This window comes from Lutjanus erythropterus, chromosome 7 (genome assembly GCF_056507025.1).
Source record: "Lutjanus erythropterus isolate fLutEry1 chromosome 7, fLutEry1.hap2, whole genome shotgun sequence".
NCBI lineage: Eukaryota > Metazoa > Chordata > Actinopteri > Lutjaniformes > Lutjanidae > Lutjanus > Lutjanus erythropterus.
The window spans coordinates 33,684,103-33,697,620 of record NC_139323.1 but is presented as its reverse complement, the minus strand read 5'-3'; the positions used below and the strand labels follow the sequence as shown (position 1 = coordinate 33,697,620).

Here is a 13,518-nt window from a genome sequence, read left to right as displayed (position 1 = left end):
TCATTTCATTCATTTTTTTAACATCGTGCCTCGGGGAAGAACATTTTGAGATATGTTTTAAGTTATGAGCATGTTTTCCTTTTTGCTTGACTGGAAGTCTTCTGACGCAGACTGATGGTTTTCTGTCAGAAAATTATGTTCCAAGAACTGCTTCGATTCTCAGAATGAACATATTGTGTGAGGCCCTCTTCTCCAAATGGAGTCACACTGGTGTGGCATGCAAATTGTTTGTCCCTGTTTAAGAGAAAACGCTGAAAAGAGACAGTTCACCCTAAAATCAAAAATACATCAGGCCAGGACAATAAAGCAATGGCGATATATATTGGCAATAGATGCTTGATCAATAGCAATAAGAAAATTGTTCAATAAAATGTTCAATAGTTGCATTTAAATCCACTTAAATGCATTAATCACAAATCCCGTAAACAGCCTGTCATATCTCTTCTATTGAGTTTATTACCTGTGTGCCTTCATAAATAAAATGGTCGAATTATCCTGGTCTTTAAAATTGCTCATTGAAAATCATCAATAATTATATATATTGATTAAAATGAAACATTTTGTTGTGATAAATTTTACATATATCTGTATCGCCCAGCCTGACAATACATATTCTTCCTCTTATCTGTACCTGTACTCACGGGAGGTTTGTGCTCGGAACCGTGCAGGATGTAAACATTAATGGCGTCCTTCTCAGCTGAGCTGTAACCTCTCGTCCATGAGTAGATGCATGATTCCTTCTGCGCAGTGATGCCATTGGTGGGTGCTGTTTGATAGCAAGAAAATAGTGCCTACTGTAGAGTGCAACAACGTCTGTATTATTTTCAGTACCCTGGTCATTATTTCTGTAAAGACACATTGATGTTCAGTTTTTTAAATGTATTTTTTGGTGCTTTGAGCACAACAAGCTATCTGGTTCCATTATACTGGAGAGAATGCAAACATCTCTACAGCTGATATCTATAACACTAGCAGCTACCGTCAAAACAATCTAAATGAATAGCACTACAGGAAGAAAAAAATATCTATTTTTGATAACTGTTCCTTCAGATTCTCCTCAGAGAGTTTAATATATTCAACAAGCGCACACCAGGGCTGCACAATTAATCAAATGATCAAAATTGCAATAAGGCCAAGTGCTATATTCAAATCTCAGAAGCTGTAATGTTTTAATAAAGGAAAAATATGTGACAAAACAATGTTATAATGAAGTGCACTCTGAGAAATAAAGGTGCCAACTGGAACCAGAAAGGGTTCCAGGAACTCTTTCTGGTTCCTGGTAGAACCATTTATAAAGGTCTCACTTGGAACCCTTTCAGAGGGTTCTACCTAGAACCCCCTGTGAGCTTTTTTTTGTAACTTGCAAAAGATCTTTTTCCTTTTTTTTCCCCCTTCCAACCCTTTTTGATAATATTCCTATAAAAAAGTTGCCGTGGATCAAAGGCGCAGCATCTTCTCAGCCTCATTAATTAGAATCTTGTCCACCCTGTCGTCCTGCTTTGATGAGAGGAAATAGATAAGTCAAGGATGTGGCATCAGTTTCAGACAGATAAAATAGGTTGGAGGCGCCCAAACCTTGGCTGAAATAGAACCAGGGTGAGCGATTTTTCAAACAAAGCAACACGTCGCTCAGCCTGTTCATTGATACACTGAGCAGTTTTCAACATCTTAGGACAGCTAACAAGAACCTTTTCATATTCCAAGGGTTCCATGTAGAACCTAGAACCCTTATATATTCCAAGCATTTCATCTGGAACCTGCATAGGGGGTTCTACTAGGATTCCTTTCATTTTGTGGTACAAAGATCCCTTGATGAAAGTGTTCTTCAGGGATTTCAGCAATCTTAAAAGAACCCTGTCTTCTAAAAATGGAATGGAACCACTTGTCGTACAAAGAAGCCTTGATGAACCTTTTCCTCCAAAAAAAAAGGGTTCTTCAGAAGCAAATGGTTCTGGGTAGAACCTTGGCCCTTCAGGAAGAGCTGTTTTAGAACACTTATTTCTAAGAGTGTACTGCTGTGCTGCAGCGATGGCCTGGTTGACAAATCTTGCAAGATTGTGTAAGAAAACAAGTTTGTCTGGTACAGAACCAACAAATATCACATTATCATGATTGTTTTTTTGTTTTTTTTAAAATCAGCAAATCAGCAAAAATAAAAAATCTCAATAATCAGGCATTATGTTACCATCACAATATCTGTCCAAATAATTGCAATGTGATTTTTTTGCCACATCATGCAGCCCTGGTGCCTACTATGTTTTTTTTTTATTTAAAAAGTAAATGGCATGAGTAATAGCAGCAGGGTTTTGCATAAGTCTTTGCTCTGCCATTGATCTGCAGAGCCTTTTGGTCAAGTAATGACAAGACATTAAACCTTGCATATGACGGGAGTCATCATAGACGACTTGTTAAGTATTTCTGCAGCTCAAGTATTTGATATTCAGCGGTGCTTACTGAATATGGCCTGCCATTATGACGGGCAGTGGGCGTAAAAATGTTGTAGAGCTTGATCCACTGTTGGCTGTACTTCACTTGAATGGCCATTTGTTTAACACACCTCCTTTCCCCATCGAACTGGCAGAACAAGAAAGACTTCCAAATGGATATTTCTTCCTCACAGAAACAAACAGGACCCTGTCATAGGTGTCATTTAAAAGAGAAATTGCAATCTCTGTGCTTTCTCTCTACTCAAAGAAACGTTATACCTTCCCTGCGCAAATGTGTTGGATATTTTTTTAAACACGTGAAAGAAAAATTGTGTGTCACATGACAAGGCTGAGGCGACTGTGCATAAGGGCACACACTGACTGCCAGTTTTTGCTGGAGAACTGTTTCTAAACCATCAGGGCCCTGTGACATTTGCGAAAGCAGGAAAAAATGCTTCTGAATGCTCATACAGTTTTTAATTTAACTTTAAATTATGATTACCCTGGTGCCCTGTGAATATGTCTGGCAACGTTTTCATAATCTGGAAGGAGATAATGAAAACATTAGAGGAACAAAACTGTCACTTGATGGCTAAAATCTACATGGATAATTGGTAAAAGGCTGCATTTGTTCCATGATTCCACATCTTGACTTTCACCAATATTATTCTTGGCGTTTGCCTATTCAGGGAACGCAAGTGCTCATTACATTCATGTGTGGGAAAATCTATTCCCCCATCATTTGCACTCTTCTCACAATTCCATTGAGAGGACCTCACAGGAACAAACAGAGCTTTCATTTTATACAGAGGTTCCAAACAGCCCCGGGTTATTGCTGGCCCACGTTGTGCAAAATCATATTTGAGTGGATCCAGTGGAGCCCTGGTGCCTGTCTACCGCTTGAATTGAAAATTCCTTCTTGTTCTATCCCCCAACATTTGATTTGTTGTTTCTAGATTATGTGAGGGCTTCGTGCCTCAAGGAGGAGCATTTTTAACATTGTTTGATGAAAAGCAATGCTTGCATAAGGTTGGAAATGTGACATAATGCCCTTGTAGAGCAAAAATGGCATGTATCTGATATCACCCAGGCAGCTGATAACAAAGGCTTAGCGGATGGCTTTGTTTGGGCGATAATGTGATTATAAGGCTGGCGCAGACCTGTCCTGAAAACAATGAATGTTTACTGACAGGACTGTCACAGCAAGTGTGCAAAAAAAGCCATGCAGGATTTGAGTCAAAAGTGGGTTTTGGAGATATTTGAGAATGCAGGGTAAGGACAGAGTGGGTTGTCTGAGGAAAAGGAGACAAAAAGAAAAAGACAAAGGAGGATGAGAGGAGGGAAAAGAGAGCAAGTGCACAGGGAACAGAGAGAGCACAGTGTTTTTTCCTGCATCAGCTTTTTGGACAGCTGCCTGTTAGATGATAGGATTAAAGAGTCTTTTAATATGACCTCTGTGCTCTATTTTGATATTAACACGCCACACACTCCCCTCTGAGATAGGTCACTCTATACACAACATGCACCATGTAAAGCAAGGCAGCGTTCACCTATAATATTAAGTGGAAGCTGAGGGTAGTTTGGATTCAGCAAACGAATGATGCACTTGTAGCCGTTTTCAGGCCAATTTTATTGCAGCGGAGCCACATTGTCATACATTATCGTACAGCAAACCGCGCTCAAACCTGATACTGTATCATGGTGAGCCACAGCTTTAGTGTCAGATTTTGTCAAAACACCCACAAAGCTCAACTCTGCTTGCTGTGTGGCCCTCCACTGCTGAAGGAATAGAGAGAAAAGTGCAGTGCTCGAGTTGGAACAGAGAGCATGGCAGAAGATAACAGAAGAGCTGGGAAGACAGAGGTCCTCTGTCTCAGTGCGAATAAACTATTCAACACTGCTGGAATGAGAACAGATACTGCTAAAGGACCCGTTCACAGTTTAACTGCATCAACAACAAAAGAAGTTAAAAGAGAATTGGGGAGAATTTCTGGGCAACTTTATTTTCGTCCCCTATTTTACTGTTAGTCACAGCACCGCAGAACAAAACATTCATGCCTGCGCTTCATGCTATACATGAGATCAAGTGCAATATGCACTATTCTTGGATGGTGTCTATTTTTTCCTACCTTCATACCCCCCTGACATTTTACCTTGGTCTACCGTATTATGATGGTATTTGTGTACTCCACTACAGGGTTGATGGACGATACCTTGATCCATTGTGATGGCTGACAGTCGTCCACCACTGAGCCATCCACTACCATAACATCCTGATTTAAAAGCCTCCTACATTTGAGGTAGTTTGCCTCCTCAGAGCCGCTGTAAGGCAGGACTTGTTGGCAAAGTTCAGTTTTTGATATGTGGGGGAGAAAAGAAAAAGAAGCGGTTGCTGCTTATTTTCTAGTTAAGCTCATTAGCCAAAAACAGGACAATCTGTTACACCAGTTGCAGCAGTGTTTCTTTACAGCGAGCCGCTGAAAATTATCGTTCATCGCCATGTTTCACTATGGACATCATCACATACCAATTAGGTAGAAATCACCCAGTCAGGTAGTATCCTCTCAAAGGAGGTGGTGTTGATCACACACACACACACACACACACACACACACACACACACACACACACACACACACACACACACTCTTTGCTTTGGTCTTGAGAGGCTGCAGTCTTTATTTAACTCACTCACCCTCATGCCGACTGAAGGTCGGGTTTAGATTTTTAGTCCACAAAACTCTGCTGGAGTTTGACAGAAAAACAGCATTGCGGAATTTCCCAAACAATGGAAATGAATGGTGACCAGTTTTCAAATGTGAAAAAACAACAAAATAAAAACATAAAATGCCTCCATACTACTCATTTGGTGGTCTCATGAAATCCAAATATGCCAAGTTGACTGAAAAAATGTTATTTACACCAAGTTTTTAGCCTCAATCATCACTGTAGATCCTTAGCGTGGAGCCACATTCACCTGCACATGCAGACTGTCTGAACTGGGGGTGTGTTGTGACGTTGTGCAAACAGCATGTCAGGACTTTAGGAGACTGGATTATGACAGACGAGCACTAAGGAGGTATTGTGTGCTTTTTTTTCCAGTTGTTTTTATTGTTTGAAAACTGGTCACCATTCAGTTTCATGTTGTGGGAGATTCTGCAGCACTGTTTTACTGTGAAACCGTTTTCCTTCCCAGACCCTCAGTCAGCATGAGTGTGAGTACAAAATTGAAAAATATAAGCTTAAATTAAAAAATCCAATCGAATTGTCAGCTTAAAATCAAAAGTCATTTGAAATCATGGATTTGGAGGATCTTGACACCCCTAATCCTTACGCTGCGTTGCTCTGACCAGTCAGTGGTCAACAGTGTTTGCTGGCTCACCTTTATTATTGGGACTGAGCCCGAAATACTTACAAACAAGGAAAGGCATTTTTCTTTTTTACTAGTTAGTCCTGTAACCAGTAATGTTGTGACACAAGTGTATTGATGATAACTGTGATATTTGAAAAATGAAATACTGATAGCATGTTAGCAATACACCTGTACCCAATGATTCTCAAACATACTGTTTGCTCTTAAATCATTTGTTTCTTTCTGTTCTCACTTTGTCTCCGTCCCCAGAACACGTTTTTATTCTCCATTAAGTGTAATCGCACTTTTGTAAAGTTGGTTACAGACACTCTCTCCACCCCCCTACAATCACATGTAATTCATTTGCCAAAAAAAAGAGACCAATAAAAAGTTAACAATGAATTTGACTGATGTCAGCATATTGAATTCTTCTGGCCACGATGATTGTGTAGTGAGAATTTGATATTGTGACAGCCATACCTGTAACTTTATCCCTCAGATGCCATGTTTCTTGGCTCAGCTGAGCTGCCTTGCTCACCGGTAGAGAGACTGACCTGAAGTGGCGTGCTCTGCACACTACAATACATGTCCTCAAAACAGCATCTCCGTATCAAGTGATAGAAAGCAAAGCATCTGTAATTTTGATGGTATTAAAAATCACACCATCAGGATTTCTTAATATCCTGCTTTACTATAACACATTGATTCAGCCCAAGCCTGATAAGTACGCTTGAAAACTGCAGGCTTGACACAAGAGACTTTGACATGAGTTAGACAGCAGGTGCACATATTGTGTTTATAGTGGTAATTATGATCTGGCAACATGATTGGACTAAGTTGGGTTAAATTCATCACAGTCTGGACCAGTTGGTGTTGACAGTTGGGATATAAAAAAAATATTGTGTCTTTTTTTTTTAATTTGTATAATAATAATTTGCCTTCTCAAGTCTCTGCCCATTTTTCCCCAGTAACATTATTACAAATGTGTGATTTTTACAACTGGAATCCGGACCAAGGTGGAAAAAAAAGCAAGCAAATGGTAAAGCGATGGGGTGCTATGAGTGAGAATTATGATTTAATCCAGTTCAGCAAATTTCAGCGCCCGGCAAAGTTCACCTCATGCTCACTCTCATAAAGCTCAATCTCCTCCAGCTGTCTCTGCAGAGTCCTTGTTTCCCACATACAGTCCTAGATATCACCGTTTCACTCGAGCATAGCTTTTTCTGTGGTTTGTGTGCCTCTTCCGTGCAAACATGCAGTTTCTGATGAATGCCCAATTCTGTTTTGGCACAGGAACAAATAGATTGCAGGGGTTTTCTAACTCTATTTATTTCTATGTATTTATTTATTTATATGTATTGTCCAATGTGTTGTGTCCTATCTGCCTGTTGAGAACTAAAAACATCTGTGTTTGTCGGCTGAAAAAGGTGCTATGTGCGGGATGTGTGGTCTTTGTTCGATTCAGTCTTTTTAAGGTTTATGCAGGCTGAAGTCACAAAAATGAGAATTTAAAATCTTGACTTGGGCTTAAGGCTTCACTCAACAAAGATTTAGCTCAAGACATGATCACAAATGATATCAAATTATTGAGTTTCAATAAAACCAACACTCAAGTCTTCGGTTTTGATCCTGTATAAAACACTACAGAGTCTGCCTTTTGCTAATGACATGAAACTTGACTTGAGCATACCTCTTTAAGCAAACTCACGTCTCTTTACTGTCTTAAAAAAAAAAAAAAGTTAAAAGCCTTTTGTATTTTTTAAAGGACCAATGTGCAGGATTTGGTAGCAGCTAAGGAAGAGTTTGTTAATTGCAAACGTTGTGTCACCCTCCCCTTCCAAACATGTTAGGAGAGCTTTGATTGGCTGCCAGTGTTTGCTTTATCCATTCTGGTCAGCCATAAAAACCAGGAGTAGTAAACCAGGTTTCATTACAAACTTTTATTCATTTATTATTTTTTGTTTTTAGAATGAATTGTCCCACATTTTGTTGGTAACCTGTCCTATAATTCAAATATTACACTCGAGGGTGAGCATTACTGTCATTATAAGCACGATAATGATGCAGTCAGGAGGTCTGTAAGCATCTTGTCTAATATTGCTTAAATGAAATATATTGATGAATATCATACCACCTCTGCCATATTCTGCCAATAGACCCCCCTAAATCATACACACTGGACGTTTAAAGAAAAAAAAACCCTAGACTAAAGTCAGCGAAAATACACAACACATAATAATAATAATAATAACAATAATAATAATAATAATAATAATAATAATAATAATAATAATAAGAAGAAGAAGAAGAAGAAGAAGAGCACATATTGACACTGAAATCCCAGTAGATTTTAATGAACAGAATAACAAGAAAATGAAGGCTTATACACACACACACACACACACACACACGCAAGTGCACACACACAAACACACACACTCTCCCACACAGGTCAGACAGACCGAGGCTGAGGAGTGATGACAGCGATGCCAGCCTGAAATTTCCAAATAGCCAGCTCATCCCATCTTATTAAATCTACTAAATTAAAGTCCTCCTTCATGCTTAAACTTTCAGCGATCAGTCGTCATCACCGTCCCTTTCTGTGAATGAACATGTAATAGTGGGTAATGTTACATTTTAAATCCGTTCATGCTCTTTCTATCCACCTCCTGCTAATGTACGCTCTTCCCATGCCTGTCTGCCGGGTTGTCTGAGAGTAATGATTTTTGAAACCCACACACATGTGCACACACCCACACAGACGGTCATATGGCTGAGTTAACTTGACAGATTGTCATCAGAATACTGTAATGGGACTCAAACCCCCCACGTACACACACGGCGAAGGAGTGTGTTTCTGCGGGGGAGATGATTGACGGGGCTCGAGATGGTGATGGAGACTAATGCGGGCCCTGGACAACACTCAGAACAGCATGTAGTCTGATAAAATACAGCAACCGAGACTTTTTATTTCAGGAAAAAAAAAGTGTGTCTGTGTCTGTCTGTGTGTGTATTTCCTCCTTCATTTCACAACTCTTAATAGATCTGTTGTGTTACAGTGAAACAAGTGCTCAAGTATGATGAGTGTAATTTTGAAAACAGCAGCACAGCAATTATTCGCTGAGTTAAAGGAATGAGTTCACAATTAGAATCATAACATTCAGAATCATCAATCAGCAATTAGACTCGTCGTAACAGTTTGGAAGAGGTTGTGTTAAGCGAGAGTTTTATATCAGAACACGCCGACTAACTCTGCTAATCAAGTCGGCGAAACTTTCGGTCTTGTACGTGAAAATGCAAACTCACCAGAAGCGATGACTCATAAGAAACGTGGAAAACTCTGTGTCCTAAAATATGAGCTGAATTGTTCTTTTTCCAGCGGAAGATGGATTTACGGCACACCGCAGTGCATTTCACTTAAAAGTCCTGTGATTTTCTTTTGATTTGATTTCCCCAGCAGCCTCCTGCAAAAACCAATTTTACTTTTAACGCAACCACGGGGCTTGCAACTTACTGTTATTATTAATCAATCTTTCATATATTCTTTTTTTTCACAAATCATCACTACATCTTCAAGTCTAATTTTGTCATTCCAGCAATCTAAAATCACTTATTTTCCTCTTTTGATGTAAAATGTTTAATTTTACAGTTTAACTGAAGAGTTCTTTCTTTAAATTGGATTAAGTTTAAATTAAATTGAAAAAGAGCCCAACTGATACTGGATTCTCCAGGCTGCCACCAATATTTGGGATTTAAAAAATTCTGATATTGATATATATCAGCCGTTATTCTTCAAACAGAATAAATAAATTTACATTTTTTTGGAGTGATCACTAACAAAAGTGGTTAACACTGACCAAAATATGTAATAGAGGCAGGATATTTTAGTTTAACAAAAAACTTTACTGTAGAAAATTACATCAGGACACTAAGACGTTCACTGGTATTTTTAATAATAATGAATAAGAATAAGTAATAAACACAAAAAAATCAAAATACGTTTATCTCGAAGAAAAAGTATCAAATAAAGAGCAAAAAATGTAAATAAAGGATCCAAGCATCTATTTATTAACTTTTTTTTTTTACTAGTTACTTCCCTCTAAAGTTGTAAAACCTGTAAAATGGGAAATAAATCTGTAAAATAAATTATTTAATGCCAGTATTACCGCTATTTTTTCTTTATGTTCCTCATTTTTATGTTGATATTTCTCTAATGCATTGAGAGAAACCAATCCATTTCCTTTCCATTTCTTATTCTGTAAAAAGTGCTGCCTTTAAAGCTAACAAGTAAAAACAGTCTGCATTATGTCCTGTTAAATAATAATAATTATATTATTCATTCATATTTGTTTTCATATAGGCGCATACTAGACAACATATATAGATACCAATATAGACCAATATAGCTGTGATAGGCCAATATTGGACTGTCATCATATATCTGTCAACAATATGTCAGTCGTGCTCTACAATGAAGGACCTGATATAAATAGCTTATATTGATTAATACTGCAGTATGCAGAGATAGAATTGACGAACTGCGTCATCAAAATCCTGGAGTCTGATTTCTCGCATTGTTAACAATATTATTTTCTTCTGTAATATTCCTACAGTTTCCTCACACTGTGACTGATTAATCTGTGATGTTCTCCCCAGTTTGAGCACTTAGAGCGGCGCGGATCAAAACAAGTCCGAGGCTTTGCTAAAGGACACGGTGGTTGAGCCTTGGCTTTTCCCAGCCACATAATGAAGTGTCTTTGATCAAGACACTAAACCCCCAATTTACTGTTAATGAGTAGACCAGTGCTGACATGGGATGTTCAGAAAGGAACTATTTCTAACTATTATATTGGCCTACCACAGCAATATCACTGACAGGTTTGTTTGTTTGTTTGTTGTATAAAGCAATTTCTATATATACGATTCCTTTTCAAGTCTTGTTCTTTTTGTATGTATTTTTTTTTTTAATTCATAGTTATTTATAATTAGTAAAACATACTGATGAGTATAAGTTTACTGTTTCAGTGCTTAATGTTATTTTGGACAATAATGTTTATTATTAAACTGTACAATATCCAGCCTCCATTAGCACTACTGTTTGATAACCACCTTTGAGAGATCATTGCAACAAATGCATGTTTATGTATACTACATTCAGTATATTATATTCTACTTAAATTGATAACAGATTTTTTTTTAAATTCGTATTATCAGAATTGGAATTAGCACAAAACTACCCCAAGGATATTTTGCTGATTTAGGAGGCAGCTGTGGACAAAGGCAGGTGTGTCTCCACTATAATAATCACAAAATATATGGTAAAAAGTAAGATGCTTCTTTTGCCTCTTTTCCTCTGTAAAATGTAAACACAGGCTTTATTTCTGCCTTTACTCAAAGGTTTGGGATAAACTAAAGAAAGTTTTGCCGGCCTGTAATCTTTTGTTGAGTTAATTTGCTTTTCTTCTTTAGAAGAACTTGAATCTTTGTGTTTATGAAAAATGTATTTTAAAAATTGTTCACAGGGAGCTGTGGACCTGTTTGGTCATTCTTTGAATGCTTGAAAATTAAATGGCTGCAATTTAAAATATTAAATTATTAACCATTATTCACTTTTACTTCAATTAATTTACTGAACAATTTCTGAAATACAATTTTCTGGGGGTTTCTAAAACTCAAAGTCTCCAGTTTACCTAAAGAAGTAGAAGTCAATTATCTCAGAAAAAGTTTTTTCATTTTGCAGTGTATAGAAATATGTTTAAAAGTTAAGTCAAGGTTCTGTTGTCATCTAACATCTTCAATGTTGTTTCGTTTTGTTCAAACAGCAATGAAAAAGCGAGGTATTCAAATCAACAAATGTTTTTACATCCTGAATTTGTCAACTGAATAATTGAAAAAAGCTGAAGATACATTTGAGAAGCTGTGATGAGTTTTGTGATGTTTTTTTTTTTTTTTTTATCTTAGTTAAATAGTTAAATGTTATTGACCATATGTTAAATGAACATATGAAATATGTTTCCTGTCAATTCACACTTGATGAATGGATGAATCATTTTAAATTAAAAGGACTACATTTTACTGATCATGTCAGGGTTTCTGTGTAATGAAAGCTCCTAAAAATTTGAAAATGCAAGCATCTTTATCTTGCTGCCAGATGGAGCTGCTATTGTAAGATTTCTGTTTCTGTCACCGCATCGGTATTTTTTGCTGGATGTGGGTGGTTGTATGTATCCTTATCTGTATGTTTGTGTTTTCCTTTAGGTGTTCCGGGGGCTTTGAGGTGATGCAGGTCCCCCGGTCATCCCAGTGGAGGAGCCAGCTAATGACGAGCAGCTTTGGCTGCTGAACGCCCCCCCCCACCCCCACCCACCATCACCACCCTCATCCCTCCCTCGTCCCCCTCCATCTCTGATGGCTCTATGGGGCGTCGTCAGCCTCAGCCTTCACTGCTGGGTGTGTTTACGGTCCGCGGTAATAGCAGCAGCAGCAACAGCCAGCCTCCCCAATGACAAGCCCGGGGGCCCCCTGGACTGGCTCCTGTCTGATAAAGGGCCTTTCCACCACTCCCCAGAGTACATCGACTTCGTGGAGAAGAACCGGCAAGGCTTCTCCACCAGATACAAGATATACAGGTGAGTCATGACTGCAGGATGAAGAGACACTTCATACTGTATAAACTACCACTATTATCACTTCTCCTGCTATATGCATGACAAATACGCCAGCAGCTACGTCAAGGCTACGTAATATCACAAAAAGTTCATGCAGTCACCCTCAAGAAAAAGTTTTGATTTTGCTCCTGTTGAAGTAAAAGATCTAAACTTTTTCTGCGCACACAAAAGTTTTATTTTTCTCACATTTTGTTCTCAAATTTGTCAAAGTGAGCATTTCTCTTTTGATAGCGTAATCCATCCATCAGACAGGTGCGGCGTATAGATGTATCAGGCGACCGATTTTTATGTTCCATCAGCTAGTGGCACCGCTACTGCGGTGAAATGTCATAGTGTCCAGAAGGGAACCCAAGATTTGAGACTTCCCTTCTAGACACCGTCTCTGCTGTGGCCTGCTGACAGTGACAGCATGTATAATTGGATTGATGGCATTAGACAGTGGCCCTCAGTAAGTAATGAAGCTACCTTTGTGGATGACGAGATTAATATTAATGTTCTTCAAATTTTACGTAGTAGTTAGACGTTGGTTGTGACAATAGCCAGAAATAGATAATGGAGTAATAGAGTAATAGACCACCTCCGCCCTATTTAAATAATGATGTACTGTGTAATATATGTGTGTGTGTGGACCAGCTGAGAACTGCACAGCTTCTTTCAGTCTTCCTAACCATTGTTGTCAAAATTTATGTTAGATAAAAAGTAAATAGAAAAAGAGAAATGTGCACTTCTTATGACAGCTCATAAGTGAATGCATACAGCAGGGAGACTGTAGCAATAGTGGCTTGTTTGCTTCCGGTACTTCCCTTGATTTGTGTGTAGAGACGCTCCCTAAACAGCAGGATTATTGGAACTTTGTGCTTTAGACAATAAAAGACCACCCTAAAATGTTCATTTTTATCTTGGAAAAAATACATTTACCAGTTATTTAACTATGCAATCTCACAAAGGACTGCAGATATGATTTTTTTTTTTTCCATGAGGGTGAAGTCATGACAGTGTGATCGGTTAGGGTTAGAATAATGAGAGTCATGACTTTGCTGTCCTGTAAAAAAAGAAGATCTCCATAGCTCTG

The 13,518-nt window shown here is 38.3% G+C and overlaps 1 protein-coding gene across 1 annotated transcript in view; it reads left to right on the top strand.

Annotated features, from left to right (window-relative positions):
- brinp3a.2 (bone morphogenetic protein/retinoic acid inducible neural-specific 3a, tandem duplicate 2) overlaps positions 1–13,518 on the top strand; it is a 75,502-nt gene that overhangs the window by 13,219 nt on the left and 48,765 nt on the right. Inside the window, exon 2 of the mRNA XM_084723586.1 lies at positions 12,037–12,407. Within this exon, the coding sequence (XP_084579712.1) occupies positions 12,187–12,407 (221 nt within the window). The 5' untranslated portion in view covers positions 12,037–12,186. The remainder of the gene's footprint in view (positions 1–12,036; positions 12,408–13,518) is intronic.